A 19,287-nucleotide genomic window follows, 5' to 3' on the forward strand; every position below is an offset into this window, starting at 1 on the left:
GTTAATAGTATTTTACTGTGAATACTACTTGGTGAGTGTTAATCCACAGACCTGTGTTTGCAGCTCCTCCTTCTGTCGCCTGGTTTCTTCGAGAGCTTTGGCGATTTCTGTGCTCACTGTCTGCCGACTGCTCAGCTCCAACTGAGGAAACACACAGAAACAGGGAGTGAGGACTATGAATACTCTGTGCTTTCCTATATGAGAATCACCTTAACTGAGTCCATGACCATTATTACTGAGTTTTTAGAGCAGAGCTTATTTTTTATATTCTTAGTGAATCCAACCATTTAAGCAGATGTTCGTATGTGGCATGTGGTTTCAGCCCATATCATTGTATAGTGGGACTCCATCAGACTCCAGACAAAGGGTTAGATGCAAGGATTTTAAATTATTTTCTTTAACATTGTGAGTCAGAGCATTTTTCAACATTTCACTTATTTTCCAGGGAATAATTCATGGATCTTGAAAAGAAGTTGGCATATCTATGAATGTGTGCAATTTGGTGTAGCTCGATTGAACTTAGGGGGATATTGGGCTTTGACACAGGTATGCACTCTCCATACTTACCTTATTATTTAAATCTTTGGCCATGTATTATATGGACATGCAAAATTGTCTGTTGTTTTAAGATATGAATAAGAAGAAAACATAAAAAAAAGAGTTATATTTGGTCTTACTCTGCATTGCTCCAGCTCTTCTATCCGCTGCCTCAGTGTTGAGTTCATGTCATCCTTCTGCCTCTCCAGATCAGCCTACAGCACAAGAGCAGGAAGGAAAATACTAGAATGAGTACATTCATATGGACAATTATTATACTGCTGTTAAAAAAAACTGTTTGTGGGATTTGATGACATCTAGAGGTGAAGTTGCAGATTTCAACCTACAGAATACCCTTCCCCTTCCTTTCAAAGTGTGTAGGAGAGACAAATGAAAGGTTCTCCCTAGAGCCAGTGTTTGTTTTGTCCTTTATGGGCTATTGTAGAAATGGCAGTGCAAAAAACAGCAATTCTTAAATTCACGTATTTAAGCACTAATAAAACTAGGGCTGTCAAAATTAACGTGTTAACGCGGGATGATAAATTGGTGGAATGAACGCGCAGACTGACCCTCTTCATGTACCCATACCCGCCACCACTCACTCACTCAAAGCGAGACACACATTGAGATCAGAGCTCGTTCACGTGAAGCAGCAACAGATTTTCTCTGGTCACAGCTGCTCAATGATCAGCTACGTCATGATCAGAGCGAGGCTGCAGCTGGTGTGTACCCTGTCCTCCTCCACTCTGCTCTCACTTGAACTAATAAACACTCATCACTAGTTATCAGGACCTGATCAGTACATGAAGTCACTTAAAGGTTATTTGATTGGCTCCAGAGTTTATGAGGCTGCATTTAAACATCATGAAAATGACTCGTCAACATGTTGTGCTCAGTACAGCACAAAACGTGACGCTCACCGTCAGGACTGAACATGGAACTCATTCTTTTTAAGTGTGAACTGGCTCAACACTGCTTCTACAGATGGGCTCAGATTCAGATTTCACATTCAATTTTGTAAAGGTTTGGTTTGACTTAAAAAAGAAACCCATCCTACTTTTGCAAAAGAGCAAAGGTTAAGATGACACAGTTGTTTAGGATAAAGGTTATCTTTGATTTATTGTGATTAATCGTGATAAATCAAAGCTACCCTGTAATTAATTGGATTACAAATTGTTATAGTTTGACAGCCCTAATAAAACCACAATATTACAATTTGGCCAATAGATCCCAAAAAATGTGACAAAATTAAGCAATCTTTTTAGCTGAATTAACATGGTTTTACCAGGATGAGCCCTCACTGTTATAGCTTATAAATAATAGTTTTTTTATATTTTGGGCTTTCATTGCCTTTGAAGGATAGGACAATAGGAAGCTTGTGAAAGGGGGGAAAGAGAGAGAGTGGGGGGGGGCAAGCACAAATGGCCCCATAAATGAGAAGTTGAGAACACAAGCAGAACATACCACCCTGTCCTGGAGCGTCTGCTTATCGCTCTCTAAAGAGGTGATGCTTTCTTCCAGTCGGCCGACCTTCTCCTTACTCTGCTGCTGTAACAAACACACCTGCTGATCCAGAAAAGCTTTCTCTGCACTCCACACTCCTTCCTGAAGAAAACATCAAATAAATTAAATGAATAATGTTAATGAAATTGTAGCTAAATTAAAAATGGCTAAACGCATGGTGTAAATGACCTTGTTTCGAGTCAAACGTGATTTTCGGGGCTTGTGGACACTTAGTTGACACCACATGAGCAGTTTGTGGTTGCCTGGGCTAAACACTGTTTACCCCTGAGACTCCAGAATGTTTTTTGGACTAAATCACTTCACCCACCCCTCCATCAGCATAGTGGTGAGTTGATGATGAGGGAATTTTCAGAGACTATGCCTTTAAGGCAGCCCCTCCCGCTAAAGCCCAGTCAGCTCTGATTGGCCAGCTGGCTCACTATGTGATTGGTCAAACTCTTTATATCCTTGGATAAGTACTAAAGGCCGGCGCATGCTTCTGTGTTTTCAGGGGACCGCAAGCGCAAGAGCCCTTCCAGGCCCCTTACGTACTTACGTATCCCTTCTTACGTGCTTACGTGCGTCACCCAATTTTTCTAACTAGACGGCAAAGCTCCGCAAGCTTCATGAAGCCCTCAAGGCTGTGATTGGTCTGCTAACTACATCCTTTCAGGAGTCGCATTTCCGGTTTCATGCCCGATAATACCGGCGGAAACCACGGAAGATTTAGAAGAACGAATATGGACCAAATAGAAGAGCGTTTGGCAGAAGAGATCCGAAACTATGACCACTAGTATAACCCGTCACTGACCGGCGGATTTGTCCGCCAGAAAAAGGCCTAGTGGTCTGGCGGTGAATTACTCTGCATTAAGCGCAACCCTTGGGGAACCATGAATTAAAACGAGTCCGTCGACACAGCTGCGTGAAAAGCCACAGACGCCGTTGCAGAAGCATGCGCTGGCCTTTAGATAGTGCTCCTTCATAATGAATGTGCCTCATTAATATCATGGTCCTCACCAGTTTATCCATGTGTTGCTGCTTCTCTGTGATCTGGTGCTCTGCACTCTTAAGTCTCTCACTGTTCTCTATGATCTGCTGCTCCAGGTTAGCAACCTGAAACACAAAAATAGTTCAAGGACTGACAGTGTACTTCCACATCATGACACGACTGTCAGTGAATAGTCACAAACGCAGAAGGAGATATTCTTTTTCTTCTTGTTTTTATCACTTTTTCAGGATCTCCTCTGGACTTTCTGCAGACTTTATACTAGGACGCCAGCCGGAGAGAGTCCGCAGAAAGTCTGGAGGATCTCATGAGTTCATTCTGAAAGCAGCTTATGTTGGACAAAACATAATTATGAAAAAAAAACACCTGAAGAACAAACAGGATCCTCTACTCTCAGCTTTGAATCCTCGAGTAACACATCAACCATCCAAATGAGAGACATCATTACTTTATGTTTTTCCTCTGACTTGTCTCTAATTGCTTACTTGTGTGTCTGTTCTCTCTCTGTAGGCCCTTGAGGAGTCCTCTTTGTGTCGGAGAAGGGTCTGCAGCTCAGTAATGCTGCAGCTCATTCTGGATACCTTCAGACAAGATACACCTACGTCAACATACATATACAGTCAACTTTTGGGTCTGAAACTGGATTGGAAGTTATATACTACATATCAGGATGGGATTTGAAAAAAACGTGTACCTGTTTTGTGCACCTGTTTTGTTAACCTGTAGCAAAGTATACTATTTCATATTTATTAATTTATTGAAATTGTGAATAAGATCAAAGTGGGGGTAAAGTGGGCATTACATCATATCATTTCAGAACAATATTCTCTCTCTGTGTAAAATGATGGTCACTCTACTTCATTAACAGAAATGACATCTACTCATATTCACAGGGTTTGCAGATTGGGTGACACACAGTATGATAATAGACACAAGGACGTGACCTAAGATAATGGTATCGACAAGAGCAATTGCACTGATTTACCTGGGCCTCCAGAGAGCTGACAGTATCAGCATGGTTAGTCCGAACAGCCAGCAGCTCTGCTCTGGTCCCTTCCAGAGTTTGCTCCAGACTGGACTTCTGAAAAGCCAACAGCAGCACTGATAAATAGTTGCTCAGCTTCTGTGTTTTTAACCATCCATTCATCAAACCATCCATCCTTCCTTCCATCCTTCCTTCCATTAGACTAAAGTCAGCCCTGGTCTAGATGTTTTTCACCTCCTTGAGAAGCTCCTGAAGATGCTCATCCTGACTCAGGTTCCCATGTAGTCGTCTCTCCAGTGAAGTTACTTTCTTCTGAAGGTCCAACAACAAGCGCTCCTTGTCCTCCTCCGTTACAGCAGCCTGATGGTACAAAGAGAAGAAAGTACATAATCCGTGTTTCCTCATTTATAAATAAAAAAAGAATGTTTAAATCTCCGTTTTAAACCAGGATTTGTTTCATCTTTAACACAAGGCTGATTCCTGATACTGTTCTCAAAACAATCAGTTACATTGTCTTATATTCCTGTAATGTGGCCTATGTTTGGGTATTTTACTGCCATTTATAAATTTTCCATACTGAATTAGGCTAATAATAAATAACTTGCACTGATGTGTATCTTCTCACCTTTTGCTGTTGCAGCTTCAGGGCATCCTGGTCAGTCTGCAAATCATGGAGGGACTTCTCTAAAGCTGACACCATACTCTGTGACTGAAAAATAGAATTGCGCACACTTGCATGACCAAAAAAGTGCCTCGACAAATGATCAATGAATAAATAGTGTTCTTTCTTAATTATTTTAGAAAATGTTTGAAAAGAAAAGTTGTGTAATGTAGCGTGATTATTTGTTGAAGCTGACCTTCTGGAAGTCTTCAGAGACCTGCTGGATGACTGACTGCAGCTCCTGGCATTGTCCCTCCAGCTCACAGATCTTCTTTTCAGCCTCCTCTCGAAGCAGTAGCAGTTCCTCTCTACACAAATCATTTGAGAAAGACTCAATGGTACTCCTTCACAAAAAAAACAGGCTATAACCTTTGATTATACAAGCATTTGCCCTATTTATACTTTTAAAATAATTCTTAGTTAACTTGGAAAGCTTAGTCACAATTGGTTCTATATTGTAAAAGTCATATGAAAAAACATGCAATTCTACTAGGATTTCTCCTCCCCACAGAAGCTCATCATAAGGGTATAATTCCATAAACCTACCTATTTTGCTTTAGTCCACTTACCGCTCTATTTCAAGCTCAGATTTGAGTGTGCAGCTCTCTTTATGCTGTTGTTCCAGATGCTGGAGATTCCCTCGAGCCTCAGACAGCTCTCGCTTTGTTGACTGAACTTCTGCCTCTTTCTTTTGGAGCTCTCGCTCCTGCTGGCTCAGCTGCTCCTCCTTCCGTAGCAACTGATAAACATAAATGGGAAATAAATCATAAATGAACAACATATCATACACAAGTGCTGCTTAGACCACTGGTCACAACAACAAACAGTGCTTTCAAATGCTAACAGTGCCAAAAAGACTTTCCTACAAGTCTTTCCAACTCATCTCCAATTTTCAATTCAGTTAATAAAAAAAAAAAAAAAGTGGCATACAGAATCACTGTTTTTAGTCTAACTAAATCTCTCCACATGTACACACCATGTGTTTAACCTTAGCGAGTTCCTGCTGCTGAAAGCCCTCCAGTTCATCCAGGTCATCCCTTTTCTGGAAGAGTGTTAAGCTTTGCGCCATCATTTCTTCTAGTTGGGCTGAAAGGGCCATCTTCTCCTAAACAAGCACAACAGTTATTGCGATATACATGTGCATTGTCCATTTTCAGGACGTGCACGTTAAAAGAATCAACAGCTAGGGTTATGTTAAGGTTAACAGGGAGAAACCTCTGGCAGAACCAGACTCAGTGTGGGCGGCAATCTGCCTCGACCGGTTGGTGCGAGCAGAGAAAATGGGCAAGAGTGGAGGCAGGGGGCATTGAGGGAGTAGAAAAGAGACGGATGGGGGGATGGGAGAGAAGGAAAGCAGGAACATCAAACTTTAACTCTAAAAGACTGATTATTGTAATGAAAATAATTACAAGTCGCACGTTGGAAATGCTTTCCTGTAAAAAATAAGTTTTTGCATGATTTAAAGATCTGTAATGAGTTGGTGAGCCTTATCTCACCAGGTAGGGAGTTCCAGAGCCTCGGAGGCCAGACTGAGAAAGCCCGGTCACCTTGAGTAGCCAGCCTTGACCAGCCAGCCAACAGGCACAGGCTGTTGTGCCTGTTGGCTGGCTGGCTGATCTCAGGTTACAACCGAGTCAAGAGCTGCAAAATGTATGGGGGGGCCAGCCCATGTTGAGCTTTCAAAGATATTAAAAGAATCTTAAAATCAGTCCTGAATTTAATTGGTAACCAGTGAAAATACGCAAGAATTGGCGCGATATGAGCCCTACCGGTTTTTTTTGTTAAATACGAGCAGCAATGTTTTGAGCAAGCTGCAAACGAGTTACTACGGATTGGTATACAGGGCGTTGCAATAATATAGGCAGGAGAAAACAAAGGCATGGATTCGTTTTTCTAAATCCGGGAGAGATAGAACCGATTCGATTTAAGAGATGTTTCGTAGGTGAAAGTTTATTGTAATTTAACTGAGGTTAAGTGACATCCATTCCATAATGGCGGATAGGCACTCTGTTAGGTCACTCATGTGGATGACTTTGTCTGGATTGAAGGACAAGTATACAGTATTTGTGTGTCATCGGATTATGAATGGTATGATATCCCATTCAAATGTCTGAGGACGTTTCCTAATGGGAGCATGTAGAGTGAGAATAGGATGGGACCAAGAATGGAACCTTGTGGCACTCTAGACAACATTGGAGCCAAGGATGACGTGTTATTTTTCCGCTAGAAACGGATATTTGTCTATCTGAGGGATATGAGTTGAACCAACTAAGGGCATTGCTAGATATGCCAACACATTGCGTTAGTCGAGTAATCAAAATGTTAAGATCAATATTGTCAAATGCCGCACTGAGGTCAAGGAGCTGTAATTCCGTGGATTCACCAGGATCGGGAGACATTAGTAAATCGTTAATCATTTTAAGGAGAGTGGTCACCGTACTGTGTCGTTAACGGAATCCTGACTGGAATTTGTCGAAAGTTTTATTATTCTAACACACGTCTAGCAGTTGAGTCAGAACCACCTATTGAAGTAATTTGGATATGTAAGGGGGTTTTGAAATGGGCCTTTAATTTTGTGGGAGTAATTCATCAAGATTTGGCTTTTTCAATAAAGGTTGAATGGTATCTTTCTTAAAATAATCGGGGACTTGGCCAGAGGAAAGGCAGCAATTAATTATTTTAAGAAGGCTAGGGCCAATAGTATTCATTACTTCTTTTAGGAGTGATGTGGGTAGGATGTCGAGAGAGCCTGAGGACCGGCGCACATGACACACAGTGTCGATGAAAAGAGGAAGTGAAACTAAAAACTTAACGCAGAGAGGGTCAGAGACAAATACCTCCTCTGAGGTCAAGGAATTGATGCTCAGACCAAGGATAAGAGATCTTATGTGTGGCCGCGGTTATGAGTTGGACCAGTCACATGTTGAACTAGATTAAAAGACTCTGTAATGTTTCAAAATGTCTTGCCAAATTCATTGGTTGGGTCATCAATGTGGATATTAAAATCACCAACAATGATAGTTTTATCATAGTTTAAAACAATGAAAGATAAAAGTTCAGAGGAACGGGGGGCAAAATTTACATTTGGTTTAGGAGTGCAATAAATTACCAGAGCAAGGACTGGAGCAGTGCTGCAAATTCTGAACATAGTCTAAAAACTAGAAAATGTCTCTGTGGTAATGGGGTAGCAAGTGAAGCATTTTTTTTAAAAACAACAGCTAGGCCACCTCTCCGGCCATTATCCCTGGGAGTGCTAAAATATTCAAAGTTGTACGTGTTTTGTTTGGCCTATAGTAGCAACAACCAAGGTTTTAATAAGTGCCTGGTGTGTTGGAGAGTGGCAGAATTTGCTGTATATATTGATTAGTTGGTGGCTGGCATGGCCGTTTGGGGGAGCTAGTAGGGTAATACTCCCTGTGATGATTGGTGGAGCTTGCTGTTACCATGGAAATGTTAACCAAAACCACGAATATCATGTTGGCTACAACCCGAAGTGAGGTTTCTTCACTTTCAAGATAATTATTCACTGTCCAGTACCTTGGCCTTTTTTCTGTTTGCAAATATTTGTTTTCCTCCCAATCAAATGAATGGGAAATTAAAACCGAACCAGACCCATTCTTAATAGTGGTATGTCACTCACTACGTTTACATGATGGCATAAACCCGACTTCGTCTGAAGCCCGGTTTCTCTATCCATGGGGGGTTAACTGCTCTATCTCAGGGTACATGGCACTGAGAAATCCGACTCTTGTCCGAAAGCATTTCATACCCCGCTACGATAGGTGGCGCTGTTTTCATTACAGCTAGTGGTGACTACCAACAAAAAACAACAACAGCCTTCAACTCAGCATGCGAGAAAGATGACGAACGGAGAGCAAGGTGAAGCTACGTCCCTCTACATGATGTTGTGCATGTTTACTCTAGGAGTACTGCGAATGCGAACGGGTCACGGCCAGGGAGGGAGGGAGGGGGGGGGGGCAGGATCTCAAGCATGCGCAAAGACGTCATCTCCAGTTGTTGTCTAGCTTCCAGAGTTACATGCGCGCGTTGTCCGATATACAGCCAGATCCGATCTACTTATCTGGGGGTGTACCTAGTTTTAAAAATCACATATCTCATTCAAACCACACACATGCTTAGTCTGCTTTGTTTTCACATCATAAACAACAACGACCACACTCCATTTCATAGGGTCAATCTTTTTAGGTCTGCACCAGCCTTCAGTAGATATCACAAAAAATAGCACAATACTGTGAGTCACCAAAGAAACACTTACCTTTTCCACACTGGCCATCTTCTCCATCCATTCCTGCAGGTGAAGGACAGTATGATATAAATGCACAAGCCAATAATCAGCACTGCCCTGGCCGGTGGACAGAGTGGTTTACCTGATCCTTCTTTTCCAGAGCTAAAGCCATCCCTTCTGCCATTTTGGCTCTGTTGGTCTGGTGAGACTCATTCTGGTCCTGAAGTTTCTTTATGGATGCTGAGTCATAAAAGTGTAAGAGAGAACCAGAAAGGGAAACAAAGGAATATGGGAATCATAGAGAAAGGTTTATATGCAAACAAAGACAACAGAAATCACAGACAATGAAACCGTTAGTAGTTGTGAGTCAGATTACCACTATGTGCGATTATCTCTGAAGCAAAGACAAGCAATGCATGGCAAACACTAGAATGCAGGTTATTGAAGCTTGAATCACGATATATATTTCAGACAAACAATCCGCCCTGGAGAAGTGAAACTAACAAGGCCACCTACAAGTGCAATGTTCATTACTACTCACAATTGTTACTATCACAGCATTAATACTTTCCTCCATGGCTTTTTACTATGAACAAAAATGTTGGGATGGAAAACAGTATAACACCTCATTAATCTTCTGGCTCAACAGATTTCAACCATCTAGCTGCAACAAAAAAATTAAATGCATCATCAAATATGATGTCGTCCCATTTTATAGATTCAAATTGATTTCCAGTATTCAAAGATGCTGGTTCAATGTATTAAGATAATGTAGTGTGTAAAGAGTTGTGAAGAGACAATCTGGTCATCCTGTAGACATTGGCTGGAAAGGTAGAGGAGACATCTGCATAAAAAAAAACTGATGTGAACAGTTGACATGAGGTTTCGAATACGATATTTCTCATGCAAAGATCTAGATTTTAGACCAGGGACAAGGTCAGGGAGTCCCCAAAAACATTAGGGGTCATCCTCAAGACCAACAGTTAAGCCCAACATCGACAATCCAAGGGATGTCACAAAAACATAAAAATATGTCAGGAAAACTACATCATTAAGATGCTGAAATACCAGTTTCTCCACTAGCACCATGCTCAACAGAGCAGAACAAAGACAGCAACAAGACATGTTAACATTTAAATAACAGGTGTGGTTGTTATACACATCTCTAGGAGTTATCACACATCAATGGAAACGTAGGCAACTGTAAGCTAAAGTAGAAGTGTGCAGCAAGTGGAAGGAACCTGACTACACCAACAAAGTGACAGTGCATAAATAACTCTGAAATCAATGTGCTCAATAAAGTGTAAAAGTTCTGAGTGTGGATGTTTTGATCAAAAAGGAAAAAAGCATCCAGTGCTCCAAAAGCAAACCTCTAAAGCCCATGATATTAGTATCTAGAAGACAACTCTGTCTTTGCAGGAGGAAGCGATGATGCACAAGGTGATGCTCGTTACAGCTGACAGACAGATGAGAGAAAGGAAGCTAGGAGGAGAGAAGAGGTACGTACAATCCTGATGGTTTTCTAATGCAAATTCAAGCTTGTCCTTGGTCGTCTGCATAATTCGTAGCTGCTCAGCGTAGTCTAGTGTTGGGAAGTTAGGTGAAAGGATGGGATATTAACAGCACACACACACACACACAGACATACAGACATGCACGCACACACACACGTCAACAGATGACAACACAAACAAAACACAAACAAGAAGGAGGAGGAGGAGGAAATGACAGTAAAGACAGAGAGTGAACAAAAGGAGAGGGGGGAAAACAAAAGGGAAAACATGATTGAGAAATAATGGAAGGTAAAACAATAACGATTGTCTTTTCTAAGAAACCCACATTAGTTAAAAGGTTGCATGACATTGTGCGACCTTTAACCATTTTTACTGTGCACACAAGTCACATAAGCCTTCCACAGGAAAGAGTAACTAGGGGACAACTAGAATTCCTGCCTCACAGTTGAAAGCCTTAACCAACCAATCAAGTGGCAGGAAATATGGTCAAAATCTCCCCCTCTGTAATTGTCTCTGGCGGCCAACGTTTTTTTGCTAAACATTGTAATGCTGACCTTTGACCTTTTTGGATAAAAAATGTCTTAATTTATTCATTTTATTGGTCATTTGTGTGAACTTTATGATAAGAGTTACGGCCAGATACGTGTTTTCTGAGAATGGGAGAGACAGACACAAAAACAAGAAATTATGGAACTAATATAATATAACTTTGTCCCATTGAACATACACTAAGAGTACAAACAGCAGTACATGATCACATCATTATGAGACATAAATAATAATAGCCGTTAACAAGGAAGATGATAACAACCATTGCTAACACCCGTGCTGCATTTAAGAACATGCAGAGTATTAGTATTTGAAGGTACGACACATAATGTGTAAGGTTTGACTGCATGATTAGCTGGTCATTTTTCTCATTATATGCATTTGCAGAGAAGAAAAGACACAGGCCGTGGTTTTATTGTGTGTGTGTTGTTTACCATTGCACACTACAGGCTGTATTCTTTATTTATGAAATTAAACTGAATTTCATATGAATGTGCATGATGACCAGGGGGCCAAATAACCACAGTTGCTTTCTCCTCTCAAAAACTGAAAAACGTGATAATTAACTACAAATAAAGAACTTTCACATTTAAGATCTGTGATTGTCAGACACTCCTCGACACAATAAAAGTTTAAATTTTTTAATGGGACATTACAACTGGGCTGTTGGAATTGCTTTAAAAGGGAATATCCTCGGGTACCAGTGTAGAATCAATTGAGCCTGTTGTCTTTACTAAAAGCTGTGTGAAGTTAAATCCTGCAGTTTACAAAGATACAATTGCTTCATGCATGGGAGATGAGCTATATATCAACCAATCTGCGACAATTCCCCTGTCCAGCAGGACACACTTTCATTCCTGTTTATACATGCTCACTGTAAGTGTGTGGTCACATGATGTGTGTTAGTATGGACAGGGATTAAAACTGATAAAAAAAAAAAACCACACAGAAGATTGTTGTTAGTTTGAAAATGTTGTTTTCAAACAAAAACAACACATGGATTCAAATTTTCTCCTGAAAGCTGCAAGCTCATTCCTCCAGCTGCTTACACTGTCCTACCTGATAGCTTGGCCTCCAGCTTCCGGATTTGATAGTTCCTTCTGAGGAGCTGAGTTGGCAGGTCGTCCCTGGAGCTGCTGCCATCAGATGCCTGAAGACACACACACACAGCATTAGGCATCACTTGTTATTCTATTGATACTGGTTATATAAGGTACGGCCCATTCTTAATATCCACCCTCAAGAACTCTAAGACTTGCAGCATGCTCCTATGTGAAGGCTTTGAGGGCTGTCCCACTGGGAAATTATCAAATGCACAATCGCTCTCTTGCTGACTTTTTGAGGGGCATTATGCACAATTCGTCAGCATTTCTGCAGACTTTGCCAAAAGGAATTACCCACAATTCACAGTGTTGTGACAATAGTAAACAAACCAAACAAGCATGGAAGTAACTACCAATCCCAATTTTGACATTACAATTGACATACATTGACAAATCCACTCTGTCTCCCACCCTACACATTCACAACCTTGGAGTTGTTTGCGACACTAACCTCTCCTTTGAACATCATGTCAACCAAATCACGAGAACTGCCTTTTTTCATCTCAAAAATATATCTCCCTTCCAACCATACACCTGTCTTTCAGGAATTTCACAGGCTTCCTGTAACACATTAGATCTTCTTCATCCTCCTACCTCACTGACCACCACCACACTCCCTCCGCTCCTCTGAGGCCAACTTACTCTGACCTCCAAACAGTACCAAGCACCGGACCTGGGGCAACTGAGCGTTTCCATAGCTGCCCCCTCCCTCTGGAACTCTCGAGCCAAACTTATCAGGAGACTCTATCAACCTGCCACCTTCAAAATACAACTCAAAATCCACTTCTTCAGAACTGCTCTTAATGTATATCCTAGTTATTTGAGCCTCATTAAACACACTATATAAATACAATGTATTATTATTATTGTCAATAATAATCAATAATCCATAACAAGTTTTCATATAAACACATAGCTCTGTGCTGATTCACAGCAAGAATAAGCAATTTGCATGCCCTATTATTTTTACATTTTTGCAGATGATGCCATTTACTCAAGTGGAGTAAAGTAAATCTTGAACACTCTGTAAAGCAGGAGCCTGGAACATGGTGATATCAGGCAGCTGGTCCCTCAGGTGTCATTGCCATGAAGAACGTAAAGAATGTATAATAAAAGTACTTAATTTGCCAAATTAATCCACATGTTTTGGCATTGTCAAGGTAATGTAATATGGTGCAATATGCTGTCCCTCTCCTATTTATATGTTTTACCTTTACCTTTTAAGACTCTTTTACGTTTTGCACATTTTCTTGTGCTGTAGATTTCAATTCAGATAAAACTGCACAGCAGCATTCAATATTTTGGTAAATGAAGGCTTTCCCTTTTTGACATTACATTTGAAAGAAAAACAACTTTATGGATTTTTGAGGGGTAGAATAATGAGCAAATTGGTAATTTAACAACACAATGAACTGTGCAGAATACTTTCTGAGGCCACTGTATCAGATGACAGTATTATTACTCAGGAGCTTCACTAAATAATTTATCCAAGTGCAACCGAGATGCCACTACAGCCTCAGGAGTCTGGCTTCCCCTGTGAAGTATTGCACTGTCCCTCTTAGCTCCATTGAACACATTAGGGACGGGAATCGGCAGGGACCTCCCGATACGATACTATCACGATACTTAGGTGGCGATACGATATGTATTGCGATTTCTGTGGGTATTGCGATTCTGTAAGTATTGCGATTCAATATTACGATTTCCTGGGATTTCTTTTGGTAATTTTTTTTTTGTAAATACTGCACCATTGAAAAATGTTGAATCATTCCTTCAAATACAACACAGTCAAATTCACTTATCAATTTAAAATCGTCATTCACAAGAATCGCGATTTGTAACTGAATCGATTTTTCCCCCCATCCCTAGAACACATATATACGAATTTAATCTACAAACAATGAAATGTGCATTACTCTTGAAGACTTGACTTTACCCAACCTTAACTAACCAATACGAGCACCTTCATATAAACCAACCTCACCGAAACACCTTACAAACAAACAAAATTTCTCTAACCCACTGCCCACCATCATGCACTCCATCTCTTTCTTCTCTTATCCTTCTTCTACCTCCTCTTCCTTTCTCATGTAGGCGTACACACTGTTTGGGGTGACCTGAGTAGTATGCCCCAGCCATACAAAATAAATCAAGTGCAAATGACTGAACAGGGCTTCATGTTACACTGGTTGGTCTTAAGACTGAGTAACACAGTATCCAGCCTCCATGCATTTAATACAAAAGAGAAAATCTCATCACTATTCTTTTGTAATGTCAGTCACAACCATGCCCTTTTACCTAGAACGTCCTGACTGATGACAGTCAAGGTTCTACTCAATGAGACAGATCTCAGATTTTTCTTTGACTTCTCAGAACCAATTCACAGTGACAACTGTGGGGCGGCTGTGGCTGAGGGTTAGTGCGGTCGTCCTCCAACCAGAAGGTCAGTGGCACGATCCCAGTCAACTCCATCTGCATGCCGAATGGCCCCTCATAGAGAAAAGTGCTGCCCATAGCACTGTATGAATGGGTGTGTGAATGGGTGAATGGGATGACCGAACTGACTGACTTACTCTTTTTTCAAATTATTTATCATTAGAGCTGGACTGAAAATAGTTTGAATGGAATCAATGTATGAACAGAGACAAAATAAAATCTCATACTTTTGCTAGTAGGGTACTGTTCAGACAATGCTGTGATATTTAATGAAGCTTTCAAAAAACATTGATGTGTTTATTTTCACCTTGTGTAATGAAACAAAACATGCAGAAAGAAAAAATAGAGCTTTCAGATTTTATAAAGTGGTTGGGATTTAACTCCTGCTGCTTTATTTCTTTTGAATTATCATTCAAGAATTCAAACATGAGTTAAAGTTATTCATCTCATCATGCTGCTATTTATTTTTGTGTGAGAGGAGATTTGATACTGAACACCTTTAAATGTGGAAGTGATGCTGCACAAGGAGCTGGTCCCTTGGGTTCAATTACACAGGAGGTAGGCAGTAAAAGGCTCTTATCGAGCCACACATGGGATTACTAATGCAGCTGGACCGAGGCCATCAGCATCATCAGGAGCTGCCGCAGAATCTCTACCATTTAGACAACTGGCCTAAATATCACAGAGCTGCCTCACAGCACATACACACTACATTTACAGTAATCTAAGAATATGTTATGGGGTGGTATCAAATACTTAATGCTCAATACAGTGCAGTTTAATTTAAGTACATGTTAGGCTAGAAACACATCTAGTGGCAAATAAGAGTTATTGATTTGTAGAGCTGCAACTAACAAACTATTTTCCCTTGCAATTGATCCATCGATTATTTTTTTTATTCATTGGTTAATTGTTTCCTCTACAAAATGGCAAAAAACAGGCCAAAATGTCCAGAAGTTTCATAAAGCCCGATGTGACTAAATTGTGTAATCTTTTCAACGAACAGTCCGAAATACAAAGTTATTCTATTTACTGGCAAAAAACAATGAGAATCCCCACACTTCAAGCGAAAACACACCGTTGGGTACAACCAGACTATGAAGGCACACGAGCAGGAGACAGCTGTGGATGTGCGACCCAAAAGTAAACAAACCAGCCAATGTCGTCTTAGCTATCGCTCTCAATAACTGGACCAGACTGTCAATTCTCTGCCCATCGTCTGTACAATGCTATTGGTAAAAATCTACACTTGTAATTTATTTTTATGAGAAATGTCTGTCACTTTTCTCCAAAAATCAAGCAAGAACAAATCCAAAAATCATAATCCCTGTCTTTTATAACCCCCATGTCTTTTCATAATAGCATGCAGTCCCAAAACAATTAATGTTATGGGTAATATTTCCATGGGAAATTATTCCTGCCTTAAGTTAATAAAAATGTCCCTTTCATTTTTGTAAAATATGTGATTGATGTATTGATGTGCTTTCATTTGTTTATTGCACAGACCTGATGATGGAAGGTGCAGCCATGGGAGGAATCTGTGATAAGAATATCTTATATTTGTGCACCTATAGCTTTATGACAATCTGACTTGCTAAAATATCTAAAAAGATCATCTGGTCACACTATTGTGTGTGTGTGTGTGTGTGTGTGTGTGAAAGAGGGGGGGGGGGCAGAGAGAGAGACAGAGAGAGAGACTAACTATCTTTCTTTATCTTCAGAGGAGTGTGAAGGACCCCAAGATTGAGCACCAGTGCGAGTTGGAAAAAAGATTGTGGCTGCCTTTGCTCAACACTCGAAGCAGTGGGGACTCCGAGATGCTCAAGTGGAAATAGGCATACCTCAGCACAAACTGGTCACCAAAAGACAAAAAAAATTCCAGAGGCTGTTAGAACAAGAAAAGGCTGTCACCAGGTCTTGTCTGCTAACAGGTCAACCAGACACCTGGTGAAAATGATGCATGAAGGAAAAGAGGGATAGAAAATGTCCTTAATTTTGTTCACACTAATAAATGCTGCTGCCTGAAAGTTGCAATCACAGATAAAATGTTGTTCATTATTTTTTTTCATTCTCGTCATAAAAATTGTTTCCTTGAAATATCGCAATATAATTTTGTGCCTATATCTCCCACCCCTAGTTTGTTGTACACCAGCAATAAAGCAAACAATCAAAGGAAGCACATGCAAACCATACAAAGCATTAAGCTTGTGACTGGCAAGGATTTCACAGAGTACTTACAAAGTCATCGCCCGAGTCTGCTCCCACTGAGGTGATGGATTCCTTACTGGTGGTGCGTGGTATACGGACACCACTCCGAGGCGCTGTGGCCGCCTCCTCCGCAATCTTCTTCTTCAACTTAGCAAACATGTCTAGCCCGTCAGTATCTCTTTTGTGGTACAATTTGCAGTGTCTGTAGAGTAAATGACTTCACGTGAAGCATGGAGTTTAAGGCTCCGTGTTCAGAGGGTGGAAACAAAGCCACGTCCTGGTGCAGTACCAATCAAAGAAAGATTGTGCTGGTTCTTCCATTCTCTTACTTCTAGAGAAAGAAAAGAGGCACAAACAGTGGTTACTTAGCTGCAATAGTCACATTGATGTAATACCTGCTCTTTTTTGAGCCATTATTATGTGTGCTTATGCATGCAATGCATTGTCTATATATTACTATTCTTTGTACTTATTATTTGACAACTTTTTATTCTTCTTCCGTATGAAATTTCGTCCCGCTATTCCTCACACAGTTTTCGTCGTACATGCACTCGTTGTTCGAGGGCTTTGCTAGAGTAGAGTGTAGCTTTCTCTTTTCTAGTGTGTTTGGCCAGGAAAGATTATTTCGATGTCTAAGATGTTGCGATTCAAACTTGGATTGGCTCCCAAGGGTTTGGATCTGTCTCTGTCTCTGTGTGTCTCTCTAAAAGAAATATGTGTGTTTGGAAAGGTCTTGGGATTCTTACGGTGTCTTTATTTCACAGATAGGACTTATAGTTATTGAGTAAGAAGCAATATTTTCGAGGACTGCGCCACAGCATGAGCTGCCTCTTCCCTATTGGGTCTAACGTTAATTTTGAGAGGAAATTTCTGGAAGGAGCCACACTTTTCTATTTCGCTCCCATGGTCAAATGTTTAGACAATATATCTGTAGTTTCATTCGTCTTGGGATCTTCATAGTTTTTTTATTTCACAGATAGGACTTGTAGTTTTTGAATAATCACACGTTGTTTGAGGGCTTTGCTAGAGTGTAGCTTTCTCTTTTCCAGTGTGTTTAGCCAGGAAAGATTCCTTGGATGTCGTAGATGTTGTGATTCAAGCATCAGCACGTTTTTAGAAGGTAGATGATGACTACTGAGCGGGCTACATGGCAGTCTGTATAGACAGTCATACAAGCCAATAGCAAGTTGGATTTATCTTTAGCCTTTGCATTCGTTACTATTTTTGTTTGTTGTTTTGCTTAGGATTGGCTCACAAGGGTTTGGATCTCTTTCACTCTCTCTCTCTCTGGCACAGTCTCTCTCCCTCTCTATCTCACCAACCTGAATCATGTTATAAACATGCAGCTTTTAATAAATGTCTCTCTCGAGCCGGCAGCAAGCACTAGGCAAACATTCAAATTTCTCAGCAGGAGGAATTTTTTCTAGTTATGTGTACAGTAATGCAATGCATTGCACATATATTATTATTATGAACATACAAGATAACAGGCAGGCAATTCTGACATATCCATAACATACAAATATTAGCAAATGTGTCAATACAAATCCTGTGAGCTGTAAATAAATAGATAGATAGATAGATAGATAGATAGATAGATAGATAGATAGATAGATAGATAGATAGATAGATAGATAGATAGATAGATAGAACAAGAGCATACAATGTACATACTGTAACCATCCATCTCACCCACCCATATTTAGCATGTCTATTTTGTGTATATTTAAGTACTCTGATATCAACACTTTGCCAATAAAGCAGATTCTGATTCTGACTATCATTTGGTCTTTCCAATTGCAAACGCGATCCTGAATTGGCAAAGTGCTGGATCCCCGTATCTAAGGGCTCAAAACAGTTCCGCAATTATCAAACTATTGCTGATGATGTTGTTACTCGAGGCAGATGCTCCTCTTGCTCCAAACTGCACCGGAGTGACAGCCAGCCATATGCTCCCAGAGAGCTAGGGCGATGCAGCTCATCACACATGACTGCAGTGGAAAGAGCAAAGCCAGATTTTCAAAAGGAATTCTTCAGAGTTTGTCACTGGATTTGTTCCTATGGCTGAGCTGCAGTAGATCCCAACTCTTAACTCGATCGTTTTGCTAATGTGTTAAGTGAAGTCACAAACTGCTGCAAAGTAAGACTCCAGAATGGTTGCGCCATTAGTAAATATACAAATACACTGTGTTTTGACAGACAGCTAGCCGGCTAAATCTTTTAGCCACAACAATGAGCGTTAACGCTACCACCACCGGCTGTTATTAGCAGTCGTTAGCTTGCTCGTTCACTGAAGTTGCCTTTCTCTTACCATATTAACTCCGAACAATATCCGCCTGCGAGGTCTCCAGCTGCTCAGTGACAGTGTGCTTCATTTTGTCTTCTTAACACCCTCAAGGAGCCCCGGTGGTGACGCTAGGTGGGATCTGGTGGCGGTGTCCGGTTTGACAAGCTAGCTGCTGCTGCTGCTGCTGCTGAGCTACACGTCATCACCCCGACACACGTGACTGCTGACGTCACGGCGGTGCATGCGCCGCGC

General features: G+C 40.8%; 1 protein-coding gene across 2 annotated transcripts in view; it reads right to left on the reverse strand.

Annotated features, from left to right (window-relative positions):
• Positions 1–19,218, reverse strand: part of golga1 (golgin A1) — a 29,008-nt gene extending 9,790 nt beyond the window's left edge. The window contains exons 1-17 of one of the 2 annotated variants that reach the window (XM_061071784.1): positions 19,060–19,218; positions 16,779–17,079; positions 12,061–12,151; positions 10,446–10,520; positions 9,081–9,178; positions 8,969–9,001; positions 5,669–5,797; positions 5,262–5,431; positions 4,889–5,000; positions 4,657–4,740; positions 4,266–4,391; positions 4,032–4,127; positions 3,532–3,627; positions 3,058–3,153; positions 2,002–2,142; positions 678–752; positions 52–141 (exon numbers count right to left, since the gene is read on the reverse strand). In XM_061071784.1, the coding sequence (XP_060927767.1) occupies positions 52–141; positions 678–752; positions 2,002–2,142; positions 3,058–3,153; positions 3,532–3,627; positions 4,032–4,127; positions 4,266–4,391; positions 4,657–4,740; positions 4,889–5,000; positions 5,262–5,431; positions 5,669–5,797; positions 8,969–9,001; positions 9,081–9,178; positions 10,446–10,520; positions 12,061–12,151; positions 16,779–16,907 (1,641 nt within the window). In that variant the 5' untranslated portion in view covers positions 16,908–17,079; positions 19,060–19,218. The remainder of the gene's footprint in view (positions 1–51; positions 142–677; positions 753–2,001; positions 2,143–3,057; positions 3,154–3,531; positions 3,628–4,031; positions 4,128–4,265; positions 4,392–4,656; positions 4,741–4,888; positions 5,001–5,261; positions 5,432–5,668; positions 5,798–8,968; positions 9,002–9,080; positions 9,179–10,445; positions 10,521–12,060; positions 12,152–16,778; positions 17,080–19,059) is intronic. The other variant, XM_061071785.1, reaches the window with a different exon arrangement.
• Positions 19,219–19,287: the final 69 nt, after the last annotated feature.

The sequence above is a fragment of the Limanda limanda genome, chromosome 5 (genome assembly GCF_963576545.1).
Source record: "Limanda limanda chromosome 5, fLimLim1.1, whole genome shotgun sequence".
Classification (NCBI taxonomy): domain Eukaryota; kingdom Metazoa; phylum Chordata; class Actinopteri; order Pleuronectiformes; family Pleuronectidae; genus Limanda; species Limanda limanda.